This window comes from Plodia interpunctella, chromosome 11, assembly GCF_027563975.2.
Source record: "Plodia interpunctella isolate USDA-ARS_2022_Savannah chromosome 11, ilPloInte3.2, whole genome shotgun sequence".
Taxonomy (NCBI): Eukaryota; Metazoa; Arthropoda; class Insecta; order Lepidoptera; family Pyralidae; genus Plodia; species Plodia interpunctella.
The window spans coordinates 3,939,743-3,965,628 of record NC_071304.1 but is presented as its reverse complement, the minus strand read 5'-3'; the positions used below and the strand labels follow the sequence as shown (position 1 = coordinate 3,965,628).

The 25,886-nt window shown below is 33.4% G+C and overlaps 1 protein-coding gene and 1 long non-coding RNA gene across 8 annotated transcripts; one reads left to right on the top strand and one right to left on the bottom strand.

Annotated features, from left to right (window-relative positions):
• The first annotated feature begins 3,007 nt into the window (after nt 1-3,007).
• Nucleotides 3,008-25,728, top strand: LOC128673949 (G protein-activated inward rectifier potassium channel 3-like). Of its 7 annotated transcripts, none has more exons than XM_053752135.2 (4): nt 3,008-3,190; nt 10,101-10,478; nt 16,868-17,925; nt 25,142-25,728. In XM_053752135.2, exons 2-4 carry the CDS (start codon nt 10,195-10,197, stop codon nt 25,393-25,395), a joined length of 1,596 nt encoding a protein of 531 aa, XP_053608110.1. In that variant the 5' UTR covers nt 3,008-3,190; nt 10,101-10,194; the 3' UTR covers nt 25,396-25,728. The 7 variants fall into 7 exon arrangements, with proteins under 7 accessions (XP_053608110.1, XP_053608114.1, XP_053608112.1 ...); XM_053752139.2 differs by lacking the exon at nt 25,142-25,728 and adding an exon at nt 22,468-23,554 and having other exon boundaries at nt 3,009-3,190; XM_053752137.2 differs by lacking the exons at nt 3,008-3,190; nt 10,101-10,478 and adding exons at nt 11,641-11,846; nt 16,409-16,645.
• LOC128673953 (uncharacterized) lies at nt 12,263-13,833 on the bottom strand. The gene is made up of 2 exons (XR_008405132.1): nt 13,538-13,833; nt 12,263-12,413 (listed from the first exon to the last, which is right to left on the bottom strand). It is a non-coding gene; the product is annotated as an uncharacterized LOC128673953 (long non-coding RNA).
• Nucleotides 25,729-25,886: the final 158 nt, after the last annotated feature.

Here is a 25,886-nt window from a genome sequence, read left to right as displayed (position 1 = left end):
GTAAACCACTCCAGGAGGTCGTATGCGTTACATTCCACATAATGGCCACGGCAAGCCATGAATACGACTAAGTATAAGAAGGTAAGGAGCATCCTCATGTATGAGGATTCTCCTCATCTTATAGTCCATCTAGACAGAGCACCTGGGATAACGGAGTGATGACAGGGGGAGTAAGACGCTGACTGGTGTCCGTGAGTGGTGGTGTCGCAAGACCAGCTGCCAGTAAGATGGGCAGATGACATCACTAAAGTTTCAGGTCGTACGGAGAAGGTATAAGGCATATTAGTTTGCTACTGAACACTAGATGGCACTAGTGGTTATAATAAAAGTAGTTTTTCATACCTAATTAATTAGTGTGATATAAATTAAATGTGGAGTTCAATTTGCTTCTATTTTTAGCTAATTTATTTAAAAAAACACATAGGTAATATGGGTAGATTGAATTTGTTTCTATTTTTAGCTCATTTATTAAAAATAACACATAGGTAGGTACTACTTATATTGTCACGGAAAGATAATAAAGTAAGGAAGTAGGTACTAATTTTCGTATTCCGTACCGATCCTATAGCCGCGTGGAAATCCGACATAGGATGCAATTCTGAGCACAGCGGAAAGAGCAATGACCATGGCAGAAAGAGCAATAGGTAGGTACTTGCGAGGGAAGCTAATTCGATAATAGCCGTGCTCTTGAACGCGCACTCCTGACTCTGACAGAACATCTGTCATGACCCACGGCTGTGTTGATGGCTCAATGGGGAAGGACCCTGATTTCTAACCGCCTTCGAAAAAGGAGAGTGTAGTTTTTCAAACCAATCTATAAGTAATAAATAAGTAGGTATACCTACCTATATAATTAAGCTACAGAGAGCCATAGTACATCTACATCATATAAATAAAAATAAAATGAATAAGTATCTAGTTACTTACTAAATACGAGAAAGATTAATGTAGGTAGGGTAAACAGCATATAGGTACAGCTAACCAAAGTCACTGCAAATTCGTTTCTATTGCCGTCGCAGAGAGTTCTAAGCAGGGCAACTTAAGGCGCGATTGACTTTATAACGGCTCACTCATCCCATGTAGGGATCTACATACCAAGTTAAGTGTTTAGATTTTAAATTTTAACCGAGTAAGCTTTTCAATCTTACTTTAGAATCCCTTTAGAGTAATATTAGTACGTCTTGCTTTGCATAGAAATCTTACAGATTATATTATTTATTGATAGTTCGTCTTGACGTTGATGACCAAACAAAGGGTCAATGTAATCTTCACCTTAGCTGCAGTATCCTGTTTTCTTTGTTAGCCAAATCGTGTTACAGACAGTACAATATCTAATCTAAACTGTACCTAGGTGGATACAGTATAGATAAGATAAATTAAGTTTTAACACTATACTTATGTTTTTCTAAATAATATTGATTTGACGATTAGCATTATGTAAGTATCTAGGTAGAAATAAAAAGACAAGACACGCGGCTCTTATGATTCTAATAATTCTTGAATCGTGCATTGGCATTTAATATGGTACAAATAATGTCAACAATACCTAGAATTATATATAAAGTGTCTACTTAATTAATATTTGAAACCGCCATACAAAGAGTTAATAACTACGTTTAGCAATTGAGCATCTGTGATTCCAGGTTAATGTAACTGGTTTTAAAGTTATTAAATCATATCGAGGAGATCATCTGATGACCCATGGATCGGTTCGGCTTCACTTTTTTAACAGCTCACCTTCAGAAAACCTGCTTTTGTCTCGAAACCATAAGTACATAAGTATGTTATGTTATATATATAGTACCGTAATACCCATCGATTATATTATAAGCATCTAAAATATACGTTTGATAAAATATTTTATTAACACAATAATCAATGAAGTTATTGTTAAGATGATTTTTATTCAAATAAAAATTAAGTACATAATAATATTAAAGACCTGGTTTTAAGGTCTTTAATATTATTACTTATCATTAAAGACAACAAAAGTCACATTTTAATCTTATACTTCTTTAATTAAAATTTTTGTAGTGTAACAGTTTTGCATTCAGGTAACTTTTAGTTGTAATACCTATTGTGTGACAATACTTTTATGTCTTTTTTCTCGGACTATTGCATTATAAAGTATGTATATAGGTATGTATTTAAAGCAGTGTTTAATCAGTTACTTAATGACACAGTAAATGAGCATCATAATTCACTCAAATACATTTCAAATGTTACAATTTCGATTTCAATTTTAAAAGGACTGATCTATCAAGTGGAGAAAGGGGAGATGTGGGTCTTTTAGAAGTGGTCGGATTATGAGTGATTGACAGACAGACAGACGACAAATGGGCGGTGGCAGGTTCTAAACAATGTTAGGTGATGGCGTAATGCAATGCAGAGGCGTCGATGTTGAAAGGTGATGAACCTATTCAAGTAATTGTAACAGCAATATGTTATAGTTTTCTGAGCTACTGCAAGATAGAACTGTAAATTTGCAATTTATTTGTATAAGTCAATCAAGTGCAATTTATTTGTATAATGTATTACAGCCAATTTATTAGGCTCGGAGCAGCTGTTTTATAATTACACAATTCCCAAGGACGGAATGTCACAGGGAGTGTATGAATTTATCAGAATTTTGATACAATGCTATAAAGATTAGGTGCTTTTCTTAACATTTTTAAATCTAAACTAAGTAAGTACAACATCAAAAATATATCATCTACTTTTCCTAAACGACCAATCGATGCTTTACGAAATTTTTTGTTATTTTTAAATTTTATCCGGAAATTCAGTATTAATCTATTTTTCGTCATAAAGAAAGGCGGAGGGGCACAAGCCGGAATGTTTATAATCGCTAGCTGAATTAAACTATAAACAAAAACGTCCCATTAATTAACATGTCATATCACGACGGATGTAAAAATCTAATCTGCAACGGCTAAAAGCATCTAGTCAATTGTTTAGAACGCGTGGCCAGTCAGAACACAATTGGAATAGGTGATCGTACCTCTGCGCAAGAGTGGCTCCTCAGTGCTCCGTATCCTGGCGACCCGGCCGCACACGCCAGGGCTGGACCTTGCCCCCATACAGAAAAAAAGTTACACATATTACGCACGCAGTTTTTGAAAGTATTTCGGAAAATATGCTCGGTTTATGTGATGATAAAATGTGTTGATTTACATCGTTGATATTTATGGTATGTATTGGTTTGGAAATGATCATATTAATGCATTTAGGCAGGAAAACCACAGGGGGTTATTATGGCATGCACATGATATTGTTTGCGATGTACTTAATAGGCATATAAAATAGGAATCCCTTTTAGACATTACGGAATTCATTATACAATTTGTTTAGAGGTTTCCTCTTGGATATACGAATATTTCTTTGTATCTACTTGATGTACTTACCTACATAAAACTCAAGCTTCTTACAAACCATATATTTTACTCTATCATAATTATATAACGTAAAGAAGTAGATGCTACCAGTTGCACAGTACTATTCTACCAGTCGTGGTCTTAAAACGATTCCTTTCAGCATTGACACCATTATTAGAATTGTAAATATGGATATTCTACATACAATAATGTTTATTTTCAATCAGTCACTTAATATAATGTTCACGATGTATCTCCATGGGTAACTCTATCACATTGTGGATGTTATTTCAATTAAATTGTGTGAGAATTATGTGACTACTTCGCATAATTTTTACAGTTAGTAGTTATTTGAAAAGTGAGACACCTATTTATTTGCACAGCTATCGATGATGAGTGTACAAGTGTTACTTTCTGTACGGATACTCTTACCTTAGCAGGTATTGATTTCCTACTACTATTGATAGGTATCAATAGTAGTATACATAGGTATGTATCATAAATATTTATCCAAACTGAAGCAACAAACAACAAAATTACTTAACTAAACGAAAATAGTTATTTTAGTAAAACTTATGAGTAATTTAACAGGGTGCATGAATTAATGAATGAATGATAAACATCAGACCGGAATTATGATATAAAGTGCACTTTCATGCAAATATGCATGGACAGTCCATTTTGGCGGAATATTTTTACGGTCGACCACCTAATTAGACACAATTTACTAAACTAGTAATTGACCATGACTTCGCCCGCAGCAAGATTATACAAATTTTCATCACAAATTGCGACCATTTGGGTTATTGGGCTTCAAAAGAAGTGATTTTTTTTATTTGTCATTTATATTTCAAATTTCATAAAAATCGGTCCAGCGATATTTCCGTTAAAGCGTAACAGACAGCTATGGCATTTTTAAATATTATGGTAACGTACGTACCTACGATGTATTCTTGATCTATCGTAGTATATTAATCGGTAATCGTAAAAATTATTCGATTTTCTTTCATCTCAACAATATCAATTTATTAAAATGCAGGAATCTTAAAGCCCTTCGGCTTGCTTTATGATTCCTGTATTTTAATAAAGGTCTTCACCTTCGCATCAAATCATTAGCTGATTTATGCATTGATAACGTCGTAAATAGTTGTGAATGACTGGCACATGACAGTATGTATAGTAGTATACATAATGGTACGAAAAACACATGTATACATGTATGTATACATGTATATTGCCTCCATCTAGGTACGTAATCTCAGATACAAGAAAGAAAATATAAACATAACCTGCTTCATGATTGGATATTTAAACAATGCCTACGTTTTATGGAAAATACCTATATACAGTGCTAGTGCAGCCATGTGCATGGGCAATGGACTCATGTCCATACATGTCTAAAGCATTTGAGTTTTGACTATGTAGAATACAAAATTCTTCTTAACAAGCGGTACATCTATGGATTAGTAGTATAGTAAATGCTTTAAAAAACATAAAACCATATTTAGAGACTCGGAATAGAAAACTGAGTACTCAAATAGAAAACGAAGAAAAATAAATATAAAAAAAACGTAATCACTATATAGATATAATACCTACCTTATTTCTCTGTTAATGAAGAATTAAATGATAATTCGCAATAAAAATAATTTAAAGAATGAAATAATTGTCATAATTAATTTGACTAAAGTAATTTCTATTGGACTTTTATGAATTGTATGGATTTTAACTTCAATATGCTTTTGAAATAAATTAGGTACGTAAGGTAGGTGTTTTGTACTTGCTTTTTTTGAACATTTGTCAATGTCTTACCTTAATCATAATCTAATGATTATGATGAAGTTACCAAATATTCGGGTCTTTATTGTAAAAGTTTGTTAGCACTTCTTATTAAGTCTATTTGATTCATTATAGACACACATTACTTATAGTGTACTCATTTGTATATATATGTTAAAATATTTTTTTATTGTATTATTCGAATAAATTCTGGAATATAAAATTTACGGTTTTAGCATAAAACTTATTTAGTTTTGACAAACGGGTTTTATCAAAACAAGCTTTTAATATTGACCTTTTTAACCTCCTAATATTTCATTTATGCAAAAGTAGAGACATAATGTTATTCTATTGTAAGGTGGCGTGTTGTTCCCGCCTCACAATACGACTACTCTATTATCCTCCTATGGATGTCATGCAAAACGAAGACATATGGCTAAAAAAATATCCATTTTTTAAAACACTGCCCAGTCTTCTTTGACATTTTAGCGGAACATTGTTGCCTTGGAGGCCTCACAGCCGAGAATATAACCATGAATGCGCATCCGAGTGAGAAAGAGATGTGCAGATGAATAAGCGATTGGACCAGTATAAAGTGAATCTACTAATATGTATCCTATTAGTTTGCTGGTGGATGGTTGAGCGTTGGACCTGCCTTATCAACTGTATCATATGTGTGTACAAAAATGTATTGATCTAAAACAATAAAACTTTTTTTAAAATATAATAAATGCGAAAGTTTGTGAGGATGTGTGTATGAATGTTTGTTACTCTTACACGCAAAATTTACTTGACCGATTGTTATGAAATTTGGTACAGGGGTAGGATATAACCTGGAATAACACATAGGGTACTTTATATCCCGAAATTTCTACGGATTCGTACCCCCGGGGTGCTGTTGGTAACCTATATTTATATGTGGCGAATGTAGGTGAAGGGGCCAGATTCAAGTGTGAACACTAGTAAAGTTTAATTTTGACTGAGTCACGTATCTGATTGACCCGTGTAGGCAGCTGCAAATGCATTCTTTCTGGCCATTTGTCTTTAGTTGTGTAATATTTCTCTAGTAGATTTGTTCTGTAAGCCACTTGTATTTTGTGAAATATGTAATACCTAATACTATTGCCAGGCCATTGCAGACATACGGTCTACTGGGGTATCCTTAAAGAAATAACCTAAGTATGTATAATCTGAAGTGTATAACATTATTATTTATTTAATATTTATATACAAATATACCTAACAATGTAATCATAAATCTTGCACATTAGTAGGATAAAACACAAACATCGCTAGTTTTTTCAAGTCTTATGATAGCCATTTCTTTGTGATATCGAGATGGAGAAAATTACCGTACAAATTTTCTATTATTGATTTATTTATAGTTTTATATGTCGTTTACATAGAAAATATAGTTACGTCCCTAGCGATAAAATTATATAACAACATAGGCATATAATTATAAAACGGTTCACGTTTAGTGGTATGATTTTAATTATATCACAATTACAGAAAAATAGTTCTATGTTGGTAGGTATACTACCTACATAGAACTGTTTTCTGTAATTTTGAGCTAACTCATTATTTTGCTGTGATTCGGTGTTTATTCTTGCAGTCCCAGTCAGCGTTTCCTGGCACTTTATTATGCAGTACCCAGTACACTGCAATAAATTTAGATTAACTGTGTCTGTATCTGTTCATAAGAAGGAAACACTCAAGGGTCTGTGTAGGAGAAGTTTATGAGGATAGTAGGACTTAGTTTGCAGTTTGAGTTTATTTGCAATTGATAATGCAATGGATAATTTTGTTCTTTTAGCACAACAAAAAGATCAAGATGGAAAATTTATTTGCAAAATGTGAGTTTACATTATTTACAATGTGGTGTTAAAAAAAAATAATTCGACATGTTTCACCGTACTAAAGGTATGCAAATTTTGATATGAATAAATCTAAAAAGTCTATAGGTATACATTGTATATTCCTTACCAAATATCCTAATAATACTTCAAATAACGTGAACGTGAATGTTAATATACGTGATAGTTAGATCCATTGAGGTAGAAGTAGTTATAGAATAATATTTTTCCAAAACTACGATTATATTTTTACGATTCGAATTCTATCTCTTCACGTTCAATTTTATTACTAAACAGGATTCGTAGAACATTATATATTGTGATATTAACCTTACCCACTTCACATTGACACTATTTACTTGTAACATAATATATATCTGTCTATCACAACTACTGGACCAGGTGCACTAAGTATAAATATTAGAAACTCATACATTTTAAGGTGATATCACGTAAGTCTAGCCCATTTAGTTCGTATTTAAATAGCTTTAGATTTTACTGGCAATTTATCAAGAATGAGTTTAACATAGGCTTTTATGTATGTATAAACCGTCGGCAATAAATTGTCTAAATAATAGTGAATTTTTTCGAGTGTTGTTCTTTGATTGCATCAAAATTCGTTACATAGTTTAAAAGACACAAGAAGCTTTCCAACAGACAGACGCAGAGAGTGACTATGATTTATGCTATGTAGTGATACGATCCGCCCTCAATCGTAGTTTCCACTATCAAGCGATACTACTGGTGGAAGCTAGTAACATTTAGCATGGAGATTGCCGTAAACTCATTGATTACTGAACAGCAATTAAAACCGGCCTTCGTGATACGTTTGACAGACTGCCTGCCTCGGTCCTCAGCTAGTATGATGTATAATGATAATGAATGGTCTCAGGTGGACACACTGCTCTAGTGCCCGTGTGGCATAGTTAAAACTTCGACTATTTGTTCTACAGTATATGATAGTCATTTCTTATGTTTTAAACCTAGCGATACCTTCATAAGGTTTTATTTAACTTGCGATGTGCCACTGTCGTAATACATTGAATAAAAATTTTAATAAGTATGTTGGATCGCCATTATATTAAGCAATTAATACTCTCCTATAAGGAGGATATAATTTATATTTAATTATAAACAATTGTAAATATCATACGATGAGATAAATTATTGGCCACCGTTAGTACCCCTTCAAACCAATAGGCATAATCTCCATGAAACACCAGTTTAAGGAGAGAACAAGGGCCCTCCAAAATTCCCAAGATTTAACCGAACTTGGCAGCTACGCAGTAAATGCATAAATACCATCATAAATAAATGAGTCTACAGAAATATAGATTCCTCTTTCTGGTTTTTTATCCATACTAAAAGAGAAAAAGATAAGTAGTTTTGTTTGAAATGAATAAATTTAAACACAATGGGCCGCTTTTGATGAAATTTAGCACAGAGACAGACAAGACCTTCAGGAGTAATGTAGACTAGTACCTACTTTTTATTATGGTTTTAGTCGTCTTAATAATTTAATACAGTATGACGTATATGTCCTGCGAAGGATAAATACGGTGTATTTATGTATGTATTACATTTACATTTAATGAAAAAAGCTTTAGTTTAACGCCTAAATAGTAGTGTGAATTCAATAAAAGAGATCAAAATTTGAAAAAAGAATATTTCAATGTATAGATATTAAAGTTTATCTTCCGTAATTTGGTCACCTTGTACGTGGCTTATAAAACAGTGTGATCGCGGAAATATCCGATGAGGTTTTCCGCAACACAGACTCCTGTGGGATGAGTCCGGCAGGCGTTAAATAGTAAACTAGCGCGGGAGATCGACGACATCCTAATGAGTGCAAGGACAGCGGTTACCGTGACAAAGGAATTAATCTCATTCCGCTGGGATATTTCTGCGTTTTAATTAATTTTATTTTATAAATATTTTAGAATTATTTTTTATTATATTTGAAGACGAGTTTAGAGTTCTTGGAGTGTAATTTAAAAAAAAAACAATTTGCATACTTATATTACGAGATATGGTTATAAGCTTTTGCTATATACCTACTGTTATAGCACTTGTTATTAGTTGAGAACAATAACATACTTAAAGAAGTACATTGTGAGTTACAGAAAAATAAATTAATAATCCATTCGTGTGTATGTACCCGGGAGGGATCTGCATAGACATGCATTCGGTAATAGCGGCGATTTTGCAATTAATTCGCGTAGTTATTGCTTAGTGCTTTTGACGTTATACGATCATTACTTCTTTTTTGGACTTTCACTAAATCTATTCGATACGAGATGTCGCTGTTAAAACATATGTCAATTTTGGTAATTACTAAAGGGGAAGTCAAGAGTAGACACTCCCTAAATTAATTCAAAGTATTAATTGACATTTTGAATTTAAAACAATTTAATACAATCGATCAACTCTCCTCACGTAAGTGCACACCTTCACACTACGAAAAAGCTTTACTAATTAGCGTTGTGGCTATTCAGTAATAGATGGCGCTACGAGTACTCCAATGTCTTCAAAACACCAAAGACAAAAATGGAAGTTCAAAAATATCATGAAATATTCTGTAAAATACGATTAAAAACGTTAAATCGTTACGAATGATCGAATTACGAGAATCCGGCGCGCCGCATCATGTGTCATTAGCTAATTTTGTAGAGCGAGTCAGAGCGGGCAAATTGTGTGTGTATTCAAGATGTAATTGAATCTAACACGACATGAGATTAAATTGAAATGAAAAATTGTCAGTTTATCTCTTGAAATGTCTAAAGAGTCTCTTTAAATAAAATATTTAAAGGATTATAAATACCGCGCTCTATCACTTTTCACAAATGTAGGTAAATTAAAACCATATTCTAAGAGATGCGATGAAGCGAACTTTTAAATAACAAACATTCCACCAGCAACGTAATATACCTACCTACCATGATTTTATTATTATTATATACTATACATTTTTTGCAATGTATTTGCCCAAAGTATATGCCTGAACTATACTCCTAGTATATCACTATTACAATTTTATTTATAGAACGTTATGAAAACTCTAAAATTTTCATTAGTTTTATTTCATTCACAGGAAAATCAACGAATCAAAATGGAAACTCACACGACGACCACGACACTCAAAAGAACTAACATGATAATGTAACACTCGATATTGTGACGACAAAATGGCCACCGAGCCTGCACACGAAATGCACATCATCGAGGAAGGTCAAAGAGAGACGTCTAAACCAGCGCCTTCTGCCGGGAAGATATTCTACAAGCCTGGGGTCATTGAGGAGGAGACTGATGAGACCAGTGCGTTCGACAGCTCGGCTGTGGAGTCACCTATGCTGGGCTATGGAAGCTACCTCAGACCTAATCCTCTGCCGACCTCTGTCAGCCTTCATAGAATACCGACTTACAGCAGCTCCATTGGACAAAGCACTATTTATAGACAGGACACTTGTAGGTAAATTAATTCATCAATCATCAATTAATTTAAGAACTTTGTTCTTGTCTGTGGAGCATTTTGCATCTTATTTTGTCCTCAGCAATCGATTTCACCACCCTATACGACACGACCTCTGTAAATTAATTACCTGTATTTAATTATTAAATTATATAGTTTTATTAATCTCGTATCGAGAACTTTAATAGTAAAGTTGAGGATAATAAGGTGATACTCCACTGACAAGAGCATGGCTCTTAATTAAGAAGAAGAATCTAGTTTAGAAATATTGAAACAAATTTAATTGTTTTGACTATAAGTTCAGTCATTGACTCACATAGTGGCATTGGGGTAACTGGTAAGACTCAACTAAGATTTGGTAGTTATTTAACTATATAATATACAGCATAGATATACAGTATTTTATCCACTACGGGCTATGTGCGTGACACGTTTATGTCGTATAGAGAAAGTATTTTTTTATTTATTTTGAAATATTTGTTTCCAATGAGGCCACACATCTTTTTAAGCAAGTAAAGTATCAATTATTAAAATCGATCAATATAAATACGTATTAGGTATGATTGGTTCAGTACGATTATTAAATATTGCGAATTTAAAAATACTATATTTTGTGTGGTAATATGAAATTGATCCACATAAATACAATTTTATAAAAAAACAAACAATAAGTTTAGACTAGCTTTTTTTCCGTGGCTTCACCCGCATCAATTTTCATACCCTATTTCATATGGGGGATGATAAAAAAAAATAAGCAGCATATGTTTGATGGCACATTAACTACATGCGTACCAAATTTCATCGAAATCGGTCCGCGGTTTAGCCATGAAAGCCGAACAGACTTTCGCATTTATAAGTTACTAGCTCTTACTCGCGGCTTCGCCCGCTTTAATTTTCTGGGATGAAAAGTACCCTATGTTCTTTTCAACAGGTAATAACACAAACAATACTTTCGCACTTTAATATTAGTTAGGATTAATGAGATAGTTAGATAGTAGCAGAAAAAATTGAATAATTTGTAATTTTACACTATCTACATAGGCTCTAGAGCCATCGACATTTAGTACAAAATGGATGTGCCACTGATTCAAACCTTGAAGAAACCTATATCTTATCATCACTCGATAGGTATCACTTATCGATATAGAAAATCGCACATCGGGCTCAGTACGAATTATTTTTTGGCACATATTGCTGTGTTATGTGTTTTATTTTCTTTGGTATTTCTTTTTTACATTTGTGTGTCATGGCGAAGGTCACGGTTTGAAAATGCGCCGGCGACGTAAATAAGTGAAGTGATAAGGAGACACTATCACTGTTGACCAAGTTCGTTCTACTTTTGTTTGAATTAATCATCAGACTGACAAGGTATGTGCTGTTATATTTGTCTGAAAAACACTAAAACGTGTCATAAAAGACTGCAAGTCTATTCCTGTTATTAACCAATTACAAGAATGATCACGTGGAGTATAAACTTTACTTCAAAACATGTCATAATTTAAAACCTACAAGAAATAAATAAAACATACTAAATTATTTTATCTATTTTTTTATCGTGTTTCTAGATCATTCGACGGGTCGAAAACATACAAGTTGTGAGAGTACTTTTCTGCCAAACAACTTCTGTCGTGGTTTAGTGTCCGCCAGTTTCATTATCAACTAACCCACAGACGTAGAGCCATATCGCCAGTTGTGCTCCGTTGCGACGATGCAGCACGTTACAACGTTGTCTATTGAAGGACGTCAAAACGACAACGTAGCGCAACTGACCAATGCAATCTTGGTTTATTCCCGCCATAAAGCCAAGCCATTAAGCGGAGCCCATCTAAACAGCACTTTTTGAGTTTTCACACAGTTTGTCACTTCTAATACCGGGCGGAAACGGCGTTTACGCAACACGGCTGTATAGGCGCAGGCGGCACTTCTGGAGATTTCCTAGGTAGAAATTTTAGTAGGTAGGATCACAAAAGTACATATTTTCTTCTCATTTGTATACCTTTTTTTTAAATGTAGAAAAGTAATGATACAAAATAATGTAGACCGTATGTGATGACTTATAGAACAAATAGTAAACAATAAAAATACTTAAGACGTATGATAAATATACTAAAATGTGCTATTGAAGTATAACATTCCATAAAAGCATTATCTATGTTGGTCAATTTGCATATCTGTGTTTTATCAGACAAGGAAAAGGTCTCATTCGAAAAGGTGTGTAGATGGGCGCCTCAATCATCAAGAAACATAAGATACATATAATGATAAATAAAGATTTAATATTATTATGTATTAAAAAATAAAAACTTTTTCTTATACACTTCTCAGGGGATGTTTTATATCTTATTATTATTATTATTAATCATAGAAATAGTGCCTACTATATCTAAATATTCATTATTGAAATAATGAACCTAAACAGGTGCAGAGTGCCTACTCTGCCTATTTAGAACATTATTTCAATAGTAGCTATCGATTAACACAAAACTGACGAATTTTCAAGAATCAGAAAAGGGTAAACAGGCCTGACGTATATTATATTATATTTTCAAAAACTGCAGGATGACCAAAGTAAAATTTTGCGATTTTTACTGGCATTACAGTGACTAATAGGACGTAGTACCTAATTGATAAAAAAATATATTTAATCTATAATATTGACCGATTATGACATTTTGAATTAAATGTCTACAATTTAAGATACGTCTCCACTAATTTATATGTACATTTATTTTAGAGTATGAGAAAATTTTAAGTATTAAAAATGGCATGCTTATAAAATAAACGGCAATATAAATTTTCTAACTGATGATGATATAATTATTATGAAATTTAGATAAGTAGGTGTTAAAACTCTTAATTTCGTTCCTCTCTCATCATATTCAAGGTCCGCGGATCGCCTGACAAACAGTTTAAGTCCGTAGGATAGAGGATTTAATCTAGAAAATCCACCAAATCCTAACACTGATAGCTGTCCTCTAATCTTGATTAATGATAGCTCAAAGACCTTTCCACTGTACTTGAAACTTTCGTACGTAAAATTTAGTTTATTTAAGGATTACCTCTCTAATCCTCGTGTGTTCCTGGTTACATTCTCAGCTGTGACGCCCAAGGGTAAATGTTAATGATTAGGATCTCGTCATGATCCACCATTTCACTAAAGTCGTCAAGTCAAGGCTTTGCATCCCAATTGCAACAACAATAGCTACGGAAAGATATTGAGTATCTATGTTAAAGTATTCTTCTTCTTCTTGACCTTATCCCACTTATGTATGGGGTCGGCACAGTATGTAAGTTTATTCCATTTCGTTACTATCTATGTAAAAGTGCTGGGATACAAATTATACACACAAAACGAATGAAATAAACTTGTTTATCCTAAACCTAACCTCACAACACGCGTATACAGAAGCAACAAGATCAGTTAGGTATATCTCTCTGGCACGTGCTCCCCCCACATCCTCCCCAACACGGCCAGCTAGGACACGCGCGGGGAGCAATCGTTTAATTTACACGCCTTACTTATCTATCACTGCAGTGCGATTTGCTGCAAGTGCAACCACTTATGTTTTCATTTGTTAGAAGGACAAAGACACTGTTTTGCCGAGTTAACTTATTAGAACTTACTATATTTTGTTGTGGAGTTAAGTTTCTGCCCTGCGATAGAACCACTTCATATCTGTCCGTAGATGTCCCAAGAGAATAATTATCTCTAGCGTACAGATAAAGTTTAAATGACGGAAGCATAGAAATCAGATATTTTTGGGGGCGGAAGATTTATAGAACATTGGCAACCAAAAATGTATTTGGTCCCTGTTCTTAAGGCCAAAATCATTAATGTTAGCCTCGAAATTAATAACAATCTGAATATATATTTTTAATTTTCATTTAAACATATTCAATAATAAAATTATTAATTAAAACTAAATAAATAAAATTAAAACTAACTATAATTAGAATTATGTCAAAAATTAACTAAAATTGATAATAAAAAAGCGTAACATATATTATTTATTATACAGGATGTACCTACTTATAAAATTGCATTACATTGTGCAAGACCTACGAAAATGTTAGCAGTGTTGTCTTGATACTACATCTATATGGATATAGAAATGTGAGGTAAAATTTTCATTCACCGTCTTTTGCATCAAAGCTCGCCGATAACGTGATTTTTTCATATATACTCCGGATAAGTTTGAGACGCAAATTCTCATATGACAGGAAAATTAGCAAAATTCGTCACTGAGGTGCTTATTTTCATATCACGAATGTCGTTTTATTTACTACATGACAGTAAATAAATCGTGCATAAACATATTAACAGGAAGGCGTGGCGTAATCAGATTAACTACGTAGATTCACCACTTATCTAATATTTATATTTTTGGAGAAAATTCAGGATCATATGATCAATAAATCCCTACTAATATTATAAATGCGAAAGTCTGTTTGTCTGTTCCGCTTTCGCGGCTAAACCGCTAGACTGATTTTGAAGAAATTTGGTATGCATGTAGTTAAAACCTCCGTTCAAACACAGGCATTTTTTAAACAATCAACCTCCAAAATGACTACAAAAATTAGAGCTTTATATTTGCTTCAAACTAATGGGATCTATACCGAAAATGATTTCTGCCCTGTGCGCCTGTGCCACATAGAGAGTAGAGAGGACATATGAAAAATAAAAATAAAATCGAAGTACTTAAGTGGCTATCTAATGTAAAATAGAAGAATGTCGAATATAAGTATACAGCATTAATAAGAAACGGTCACAATTACTAGAAAAAAGTTATCGATGTAGACTTACGTGTAAATATTTTTTTGGTTTGCTTAGTTATCAAAACTTCTTTTAATGTAATTTTCATCATCATATTCTTTCGACCTTCGCTCGGATATGACCATCAAATTAGAACCTGAAATGATGCAAATTATATCATAACGATTTGAGTTGAAATTAGCTATTTTAATTAAAAGCGGGTGGGTGTGTTCGGATTTACTTTGTACGTACATGGTCTTTTCAGACACACATATATAATACTAGTGGCCCGTCCTGGCTACGCTCGGGTAAAACCATAATAAATTACGCTCGGAATCATACTACTTATATATGTTACAAAAAACGGATCAAAATCCGTTGCGTAGTTTTAAAGATCTAAGCATACATAGAGACAAATGGCGGGAAGCTACTTTTTTTATGTATTTATTCTTCTTGCTACTTACCAAATCCAATTTTAAATGGCGTCGGCGCATAATGTATTTTACTTCCACAAATGCCTATTTTCTGTTGTACCTTCTTTCGATTTTAAGACTATATTATATTTACTAAGTCCAATGAAATCGTATTTGTAGTCTTTTATGTGACTAAACGTGTTTAATTTCCCTAATATTATGTGTTATTGTTTGTGCCCTCTTGTTTATTACCTATTCTAATAACTTACTGCTTATGTTTCATTTTTTTATTGGGTATTGTTCAGACTTCTAATTTTCTTTCAGATTTAGCTGTTAGTTTAGCTACCTTATTAAGATATCGTCTCAATAAAAGTTAGTTAATTTTTGGGAAATTATGTTATTAAGTTAGAAATCGGTTGAGATAAAAAATAAGTAAAAGTAAAACAATGTTTATTTTATCCAACAATCGTACAAGAGAAATACAGGAAAAGAAATCTCGTGTGTTCGTTGGAGAAAACAATTTGTAATATGCATTCCAAATTTAAGCGTTATAGAGCTAATATCAGTAGAATAATATTATGAAAAAAAAACATTAAGAAAATAAGCCCCCCTGTATGTGCCTATCGTCAAATGAAGTGCAAACAAATTTTCCGCAGCTGATAATTTTCATTATAGAATCTCGCGATACAAACAAGGTTTAGCGTGGCGGCGGGCAGCACACCACCGCGGTCGTGATCTCGTCATTATCTCGTGCACCGCTTCAGGACGCGCGAGGATGCCGCCGCAGACCGATCGCCGCGACTGACCCGCGCACACGCCACCATGCATCAAGACCCGGAGTCTCCAGCATGCCGCGAGGAGGCCAAGCTCCTCCCTGACGAGTGGCTCAAAGTCAAACCCACCGTCATTAACGGCAACCTATCCCCCGGCGTCTACTACCCTACGGGCAGCAAGAGGTTCGCAGCCAGCCCCCCTGTGCCGTCTCCGACAGATTCCCGACCGTACTGTTTCGCTTTTGTGACCGTCTACTATCCATGTCTCCCGATCATTTACATCACAAATCATTATGTTTAATACATTATCGATATTAACAACGACGAAGGCCGGTTCCGCTCGAATGCAAGCGTGAACTAGGCATTCGCACTTACAGGAGTGTGGAACTAATGAGTACCTAATGAGAATTGTTGAAGCGCATTGTTATATAAATGTGTATATCTTTACAGGAGCCGCTCGCATCGACATGGAGTTACGAGAAGGACGAGGCGACGCGCTGTTCTCAAAAATGGAGATTGCAATGTTCTCAAATCCAAAATATCTCAGCGGAGGTTAAGGTTCCTCCAGGACATGTTCACGACTCTCGTGGACGCACAATGGCGGTGGACTTTGCTAGTGTTCACACTCTCCTTCATATTATCCTGGTTGTTATTCGCTCTCATATGGTGGCTAATAGCATTCACACACGGAGACTTGGAAATTGACCACCTACCGGAAATGCAAGAAGATTCCAATTGGAAACCTTGTGTATTTAATATTTACGGTTTTACCTCGTGTTTCCTGTTCAGTATTGAAACTCAACATACGATCGGTTATGGTGCCCGTACCACCACTGAAGAATGTCCTGAAGCTATATTTATAATGTGTCTTCAAAGTATAGTCGGCGTTATGATCCAAGCGTTTATGGTGGGAATAGTATTTGCTAAGATGACTAGACCTAAGCATAGGACACAGACACTTTTATTCTCGAAGTATGCAGTGATATGCCAGAGAGATGGCGAACTATGCCTCATGTTCCGTGTCGGAGATTTGAGGAAGTCTCATATAATCGGAGCCAGCGTGAGGGCACAATTGATAAGGTCGAGAACAACAAAAGAAGGCGAGGTACTATCTCACTATCAGACCGAGTTGGATCTTAATGCAGACGGATGTGACAGCAACCTTTTCTTCATTTGGCCAATAACAATGGTGCACAGGATAAATGCGGAAAGTCCTTTCTACGGTATTTCCGCAGCAGACATATTACAAGAGAAGTTCGAGATTGTGGTTATATTGGAGGGTACAATAGAGTCGACGGGGCAAACCACGCAGGCGAGGTCGAGTTATACAACGAGTGAAATAATGTGGGGACATAGGTTTATGCCGTTAGTGACATACAATCGTGAACGGCAAGGGTACGAAGTGGATTACTCTAAGTTCGAGGAGACGACGCAGGTGGACACCCCGCTGTGCTCCGCCAAAGAATTGGATGAATTCTATGGCAGCCAGACAGACCGTAGATCCATTGGTGAGTTCCTTTTGAAAGTCAAATCAAGCGGTGGCTGGCTGTGTGTGCGCAACGTAACCTAATCATGCTTCTATTCAGTGCGCTTCATTTAACTATATCATGACACTATTTTCATGATAAAAATATCTGTCAGTGTAATAGTGGCGTATATATTTATGTGGTGGCTTTTGTATTATTTCACTGGGGAATTATTTTCCATTTGAAAATTATATATATGTGCAATTATTTATCTAGGGTCAATATGCAACTGTCTTGTTTATAAATACAAGATAATGTCTAATTTATTGCCAAGCATTTCTCGCAATCTGATGCGTCAGTTTGTTACCCAATTTAATTTTAATAGCTAATACGATTAGAAACTTATTTTGCTATATTTTTGAAATATCCAATATTAATATTGAGTAGGTAACAAGTTTGCTTGTCATTCATAGCTTGTTGTTTTATTTCACGTGATGTGTTACAAAGCCAGTACACACAGTAGCTGTGTATAGTGCTGGTGTATTGAATTGCATATGACTATATTTTGTAGCACGTATATCTTATCCATATATTACAAAACAATGCGTGAACTTAAAAAATCAATCGTAAAACCATACATAAATATTACTTAAAACATTTTTTATTACATTTTTGTAGGTTATTTAAGACTTAATTTAATTTACCACTTGCAGTGTAGTAAATAGGATACTTTAATGATAACACCAAAAATATAATATTGTAATAGAAGCAATTTCAATATAATTTTGATAGCATGAAATTTCTTAGTAATTGAGATTTAAAATAAACACGTATTTATTTGTAATTAGAAACAATGGTGACATTTTTCCGTACCTAATAACAAATTTTACGACGAATAAATCAAAACTTAAAATTTATGAACTTTTTAATTGATTGAGCAAGTAAGTAGTTTTTATATTTAATTTTGTTTTAGGATTAAATTTTATATATGCTTATATTTGTAATAAATAATTGTCAAATTCGTATAGGAAACATTATTTACAAAACGATTAGCTTGATTACCTTGATCTTACGATGGAAGGTATCCTATGAAAATACTCCTAGTCAGGAGTATTTTATTTTATGTATTTGTTTTATGTTATGTATATTTATATGTATGTAAAAAGAAAGAAGAAAATTGTTTGAGTAGATAAATAGTGAAAAACTAATAAACAAACAGACTCACTTGCGCATTTATATTAGTGTGTAGAAATACAAATAAATCCTGAACAGTTTGACACGTGACACGAAACCTCAAACGTCGCCATCTTCTCCAGTTGCGGTACTGGTATGGTCTATATAAATTTATTTACATATACCTACATAAATTAGCTCAGAACACAATGAAGATTTTCATTGTGTGTGTTGTATCCACTTGGATAGAAGTTACTTGGCCAAGAGTTTGTTAGTCAATTCATCGCAGAATTTTGCAAAAGCCGGGTCCGGGTCTTTTATTCCAACTAGTATTATAAATGCGAAAGTAAGTATGTTTGTCTGTTATCTCTTCACGCACTATCTACTGAATCGATTTTTATGAAATTTGGTACACGGGTAGGAAATAACCTGGAACAAGACATAGGTACTTACTAGACATAGTACTTTTTATCTCGAAATTCCCACGGGAGCGAAGCCCCGATGCGCAGCTAGTAAACTATAAAATTGTCCACTTGCCAAATATTCATACAAAATAATTGTAAATGTGAAAGTGTTGAATTGTGCTATTTGTCCTTCTTTCACGTCAAAATGGAATAATGTATTTTTGGTGTGGAGACAGTTGGACAGCTGGAGAGTGATATAGGCTACTTCTTCTTCTTCGTCGAGTCGACCGTTCTATCTGCAACTTGCAACATTACATATGTTGCTGGTATAATTTTTTTCAGAATTGAATTCAGACATGGCCAGGCTAAAGATACCCATTACGAGTATAATGTAACGATACCCATTACTGTACAGACACATTACTGTAATAAATAAGTACCCATCGGGAGATACCAATTCAATGATACCAATCTCAGCAGGATGTACCATTTTGCCAAATTGATCCTAGATGTCTACCCCATTGTTTGACAGGAAACATTTGTTTGGGTGACAGTATGAGTTGCACATACGCGGACGTCACAAATCGGCCATTTTTGACGAATTTTGCGATGTAAAGATTTCTATAGGTTGGAACAATAGGAACAATTAATGTGATGGCTCACATTTGTGTAACGTGCTACATTACCTTTGCTACTTAGTATAACGCGGAATATAAACACTAATTATAGTCTTTGCATTCTTCAGCCTTCTCGGGTGTCCCGGCGATTTACATAAATAAAAATATTATCCAAATAAAAATGAATTCATTGTTGAATGCCTAATGCATTTAATATACAAGATAAAGAATTTCGATAATAAAAACTAAGGGACAGATATCTGCAGATTCAGCATCTCATTTATTAGGATTCCTTAGGAATTTCGGGATAAAAAGTAATATATGTATATTCCAAGTTATGTTCTATCCGTGTACCAAATTTCATAAGAATCGGTCCAGCAGATTTTGCGTGAAAGATAACAACATACATCCTCACAAACTTTCGCATTTATAAAATTAGCAGAATAGGATAATGGTACAAAATTGCGTGTTCATTTATGCTTTGAGTTTTGCTCAACCAAAACTACAATACTAAAATATTTAGTCCATCCCACGATAAAAATGTCGCAGTTGAGATCACACAAAAAGAAAAACTGACCTGCGAGGCTTGGGTTTTTTACAGCATGTTTTTGATGGCACTATTTATTTTCATTCCCTATCCTAACTCTGAAGGTTCAGATTTATCAAGGATTTAAGCGTTAACTCTGGATTAACGTGGCTCTTATCACCGGAGTGTAAACGCGTCGTATTATAGGGTAATTAATACTTGTAATTTATTATGAGTATGACATGTATCGGAGGATTAATGAAGAGATAAGTAAAGAGAAACGACCTTATACGAAATTTTAAAATAAAACTTCTATTTTAGTATGGAGAACGGATTTAACGCACTACCGCGTGTCTAGATTTCGTAAGAAATAGATTTTTAGTAAGAAATACAAATATTATTTAAGTATTTAAAAATATAATATTACATAGAGCATCCTCTTCAAGCATCTATTGAAATTTGTATTTTATTTGTCCCGTTTTAATTTCTTGATTTCATTCGATTGTACTAATTCGAAACGATATTATTCTATACATATCTTATACATGTTTACTAAATCCACTTGTAAATCCATGCACGCTAGAACCATTTATAAGATAACAATATTTTTTAATTTTTATTGTACCTACAATAAGTTACGTCATATTGTCATTCCGTCTCATTTTTATGTAATTTTTTTTTTCACTTTTCTTACAAAGGTGAATCTCTACTGACTGAATATACACAGAAACGAATCAGATACCGACCTATCTAGTATCTTTTTTGCTAATAATAAGAATAACACGGCCCAAAATATTAATGCTTACTATTTAATTGATAAATTTATTGTGTAATCAATGATACTGGCAGTTGATAAAGAGAAGAAAATACATATTTACACATATTTGTTTTCCATATATTACCCCTGTATCTGTTAATGTCACCCGGTGTCCTAGCTGCGCTACATAACACACGACGCCATGCAATGCTATTTGTTTATGAATTTGGTTATAACAGAGGCCACACGTAAATACATACGTTTGATATTGTTGCATCGCGTTGCGTCGCTCTGCTTTGTCGCATTTGCTCAGTTAGGATGTCGATTAGTTCAGTAGATATTTACCTTTAAATGATGCACTTAACAAAATTATGAGTTGGCACCGAGCACGTCACTATTTAAACAGAAATAATCACATGCACGCATTTTAGATACGTTATAACATTTTCTTAGAATTTATGATGTTTAAAGATTATGTTTGCTTAGCTTGATATCTAAGTAAAAATGTTAAAACATTAAGTCGTAGGTCATATGTTTTAGTGTTAGTATTTGAATATTATTTTTATGTATCGATTTGTATTTTAACCGTTTACTAAATGTTCATCTACAAGTTGTATACCTATGCGTAGACAAGTATGCGTAAATACTTAAGAATTTAAAGATCCAGTATATCATATCAGTCATAGAAATTAAACTGTAATTTACTTAATTGTTGAACATTTAGGCTCCGGTTACATTAATAAAATCATGTATTAAATTCATTTATCCTATCCTAACTAATATTTAATCAGTATAAATATGTTCATAGTGATAGTGTTAAGCCTAATTTTCATCACAAAAACACGAAAATAATTTCGCCACGTGACCCCACTTTTGCACATTGTGTGTGACAGTGACATCTGGCCATTTTCTATTATCAAGTTTACGTACCGAAATGATTCAAAGGTGATGTACAATATCGAATAACTATAGTTTAAAGTTGACTTATTTTCGTGTTTTCATCGTATATAAAGGTTGCGAAATTCTTTCCAACCCGCTACTCTCATAAAATTATATCTCAGAAAATTAGGCTGATAAATTGACCAGAGTGTTTGTGATGTCACACAGAGAGCACGGAACACGGACAGCAACCACTGGTGCTGAAGATCCCAGAGCGGCCCGGAACCGAGGCGAAGGCGGAGCAGACAGACGGCGACTTTACTGTCACTCTATAAAATTATGATTACTCTATATGATAGCTAATTAGAAGACCTTCATAATGCTATATTTCGTTGCCATGCGGCCTATGTTGCAGGCATAGTTCGATGTTCTAAGGAGCGCACTCGCAAAAAATCTATTTTGAATTTTGTTCAAATTTTAATGTTTCATTAATACTTACATCTGTTTTTAAGTGAGCATCAGGCGACAGGCAGTTAGCACTTTTTTGTCTTGCATCAGAAATTATATTATGTGAGTATTGCCATAATAATAAAAAAATCAAATTAATTCATATGATTTAAGTAGTACGCTTATATTGACGTAGGTATTTATAATAAAATATCCTCAGGATAACGAAAAAAAAATACGATTCGATTTTAGCAATATTTTTCATATTCCACATTTAAAAAAAAAATTAGGTTACCAACAAACCAGTTTTAGAACTAGTCAGCTTTTAAATATATATGTATTACGTACCTAGTTAGTTGAATACATGGTTGTGTAAAGTGGCCCTCGAATACTTCGTAACATTCCAATGCACATTTAGTTTAGTTATATTGTAAAATATTAGGAGAAATAATTTATAACATATATAGTTCAGCAGATTGATATCACTTAATGTATTAACCATCCGATTGAAACACAAAATTTGATCAGTATTTGCTTTAAATAAATTTATTTATTTTAATAATATTACTTTATTTAAAAACCTTTAGCGGACAGTTCAGTAGTTCTAAAAATCTTAGGTATATTTTATATAAGTTTTATATAAGTCTCGTTCATTGTCCGCTAAGGTGTTAAATAAGCTCAAAATGTGTGTTAAGAATCTCGGTAACTTAGTAACAAATCATCGAATAATATTTTTAAATTCATATAATTTTGTCACAATTCGTCTGGTCACATTAGGAAAAAGTTTAATGTTGTAGCTAAGTAAGATTAAGTTAATTATGTTGCATGTAAATATTGAATGAATAATTATTTATGTAGTGACGTTAAATTCGTGTTTAATTTACAACCCTTCTTAGTACATAATTTATATTAATATTACTATTCTATTGATATAAAGTTTTAATACTATAATATGTAAAATTAATAGGAGTTAAAACTTTTTATAACAATGACAAACGAACTGGGCATCGAAAAAAAAGTATTTTCAGTTCATCATCATCACAGATTTAACAATATATTTAATTAAATGTCCATAAAATCAATCTTTATAATGAATAACTGAAAATATATTAAATTAACTTGTTCAAATTTTCTGTTGTTTTCTGAATATGTTTATTACATTTTGGCTATATATTAACAAAACAATAAAAAACAGGTTTTAATGTAAAGTAAAATTGATTAAAAAAACGAATTTTAATGTTAAAATTCGTTATTTTTAATTAATTTTATTACATATCATTAAAAAGTATTGTTATTACAAAATCGTTTTTTATTTTATTAAAAGGTCAATTACAATAACAAATATTTTATTATGATTTTGCTTTCTATATTCGTAGATTTATGATTGATTTATGCGAACATGCTTTTGGCAAGGTTGATGGTAAGACTAGTGCTATCTTGATGGATGGGTCTGTGGTGTTTAGTAAATGTCTTGTGGACGTCAGGAACCGTGTGTGCCGCTTTCTGTTTGTACAATGCTAAGGAGACGAGAAGATGAGTGAGTATTGTATTGTAAGTATTAATACGAATTACCATACTAATATTATAACGAGAAAGGATCTGTATTTTTGTTTGTAAAAGAATAAAATCAATATTTATATGACCGGTTTTGATGAAATATTGGCACAGAGACAAATGAAAACTTGCCAAGTTTTACCCGAGCGAAGCCGGGACGGGCCGTTAGTACTATTATAAATTTCCAATATCTAAAATGTTGTCCAAATTTCGTTCCCTAATTAAAAATGATATGTACAGTAGCGTCTTGTAATGACAAATAAATTTAAATTAGAACATAGATAAGTTCCTATTGAATCCTGGCCAAAATCCAAAATCTTGGTTAGAATGTTAAAATCGGTACCATCTATTTGGGATTACTCCAGCAAAACTGTCAACTCGGTGACTATGCTACATCATAGCTTAAGTATCCTATTAGAAACCTGAAATACATAAAGCACAAAACAAAATTTTAAGCGCTACGAGTGCTACGAAAGCCGTAGCCGCTCGTAGGACTTTCTTTAAAGTTACATTTACTTCCGCAATATCCGATGGTTTCTTACTGCGCCGTATTTTAAATAAAAAATAAACAAAACATAGGCGTATTCGATGTAAATATATTATGATCTATTATATATTTTTAAATTTACTACTATGATGTCTCGCCAGTTAATAAATTTAATTGTGATAAATGATTAAAAAGTATAAGTTTAAAGAATCTTTACTAAAAAGTAACTTTTAAAAATGTAAGCGTTCAGGTCACAATATATTATTATGAAGCATGACCTGACGGTTACATCAGGATCGGCTCCCGACGAGGTTGCTGCACGGACATGATTTTTTTGTCATATATTGAATCAAATAAGATAAATCTGAGGACAAGAAAAGCGTGTGCACTTATTTGATAATTTGTGCTTTTCAGGTTACGTGGAGACGGTGTCACCCATCCCAGCTGACGACATCATAATCCGTTCGTCTTTCAAGACCTCACCCGCGTCGCCACTCGCCAGAATTTCTGATAGACTTCTGGCCGATGCTATCAGAAGGTCCAGTCTGACTCCAAGACCTTCCATAGTGAAGTATCCATCGAATTACTTCAACGGACCCGAGGACCAGTCGTCTTCGTCCAGCGAAGAAGAAGAAACGGCGAAGAAAGTCAAACGGAGGTCTAAATAGTGGTTAGTTTGTCTAACTTGGACCATAAATATGTAATAATATTTAATTTTTAAAACCAAAGTTTTATCTCTTAGGTTTCATTATAATGTAACTAGCGCCATCTATTATCGAGTAGTTGTATACTTTACAAGTCTATGGACTTCCTAAATTAATAAATAGGTTTTAGATACATATACAGAACGAATGCATATGCAAATAAGTATAGGCATGTATTTATAATGAATGTTTCTGAAAATTACTTAGGTATTAAAACATGCTACCTATATTAGATTAGTATAATATTATTGTGCACGTTAATCAAATGTTAATACAAGTCATATCAATGCAACACTATCATTATCTTTATTTTTAAAGTTCATTCGTTTGTCCAAAGAAATTGCTGTGTCAGTCGAAAAATAGGACAATTCATAAAAGTTTTTTTAAGCATATAAATTTTATAAAAATACTTGCTTAATTAATGTTAAAAATCAATGTAAGTAGTCCTGTAGTCA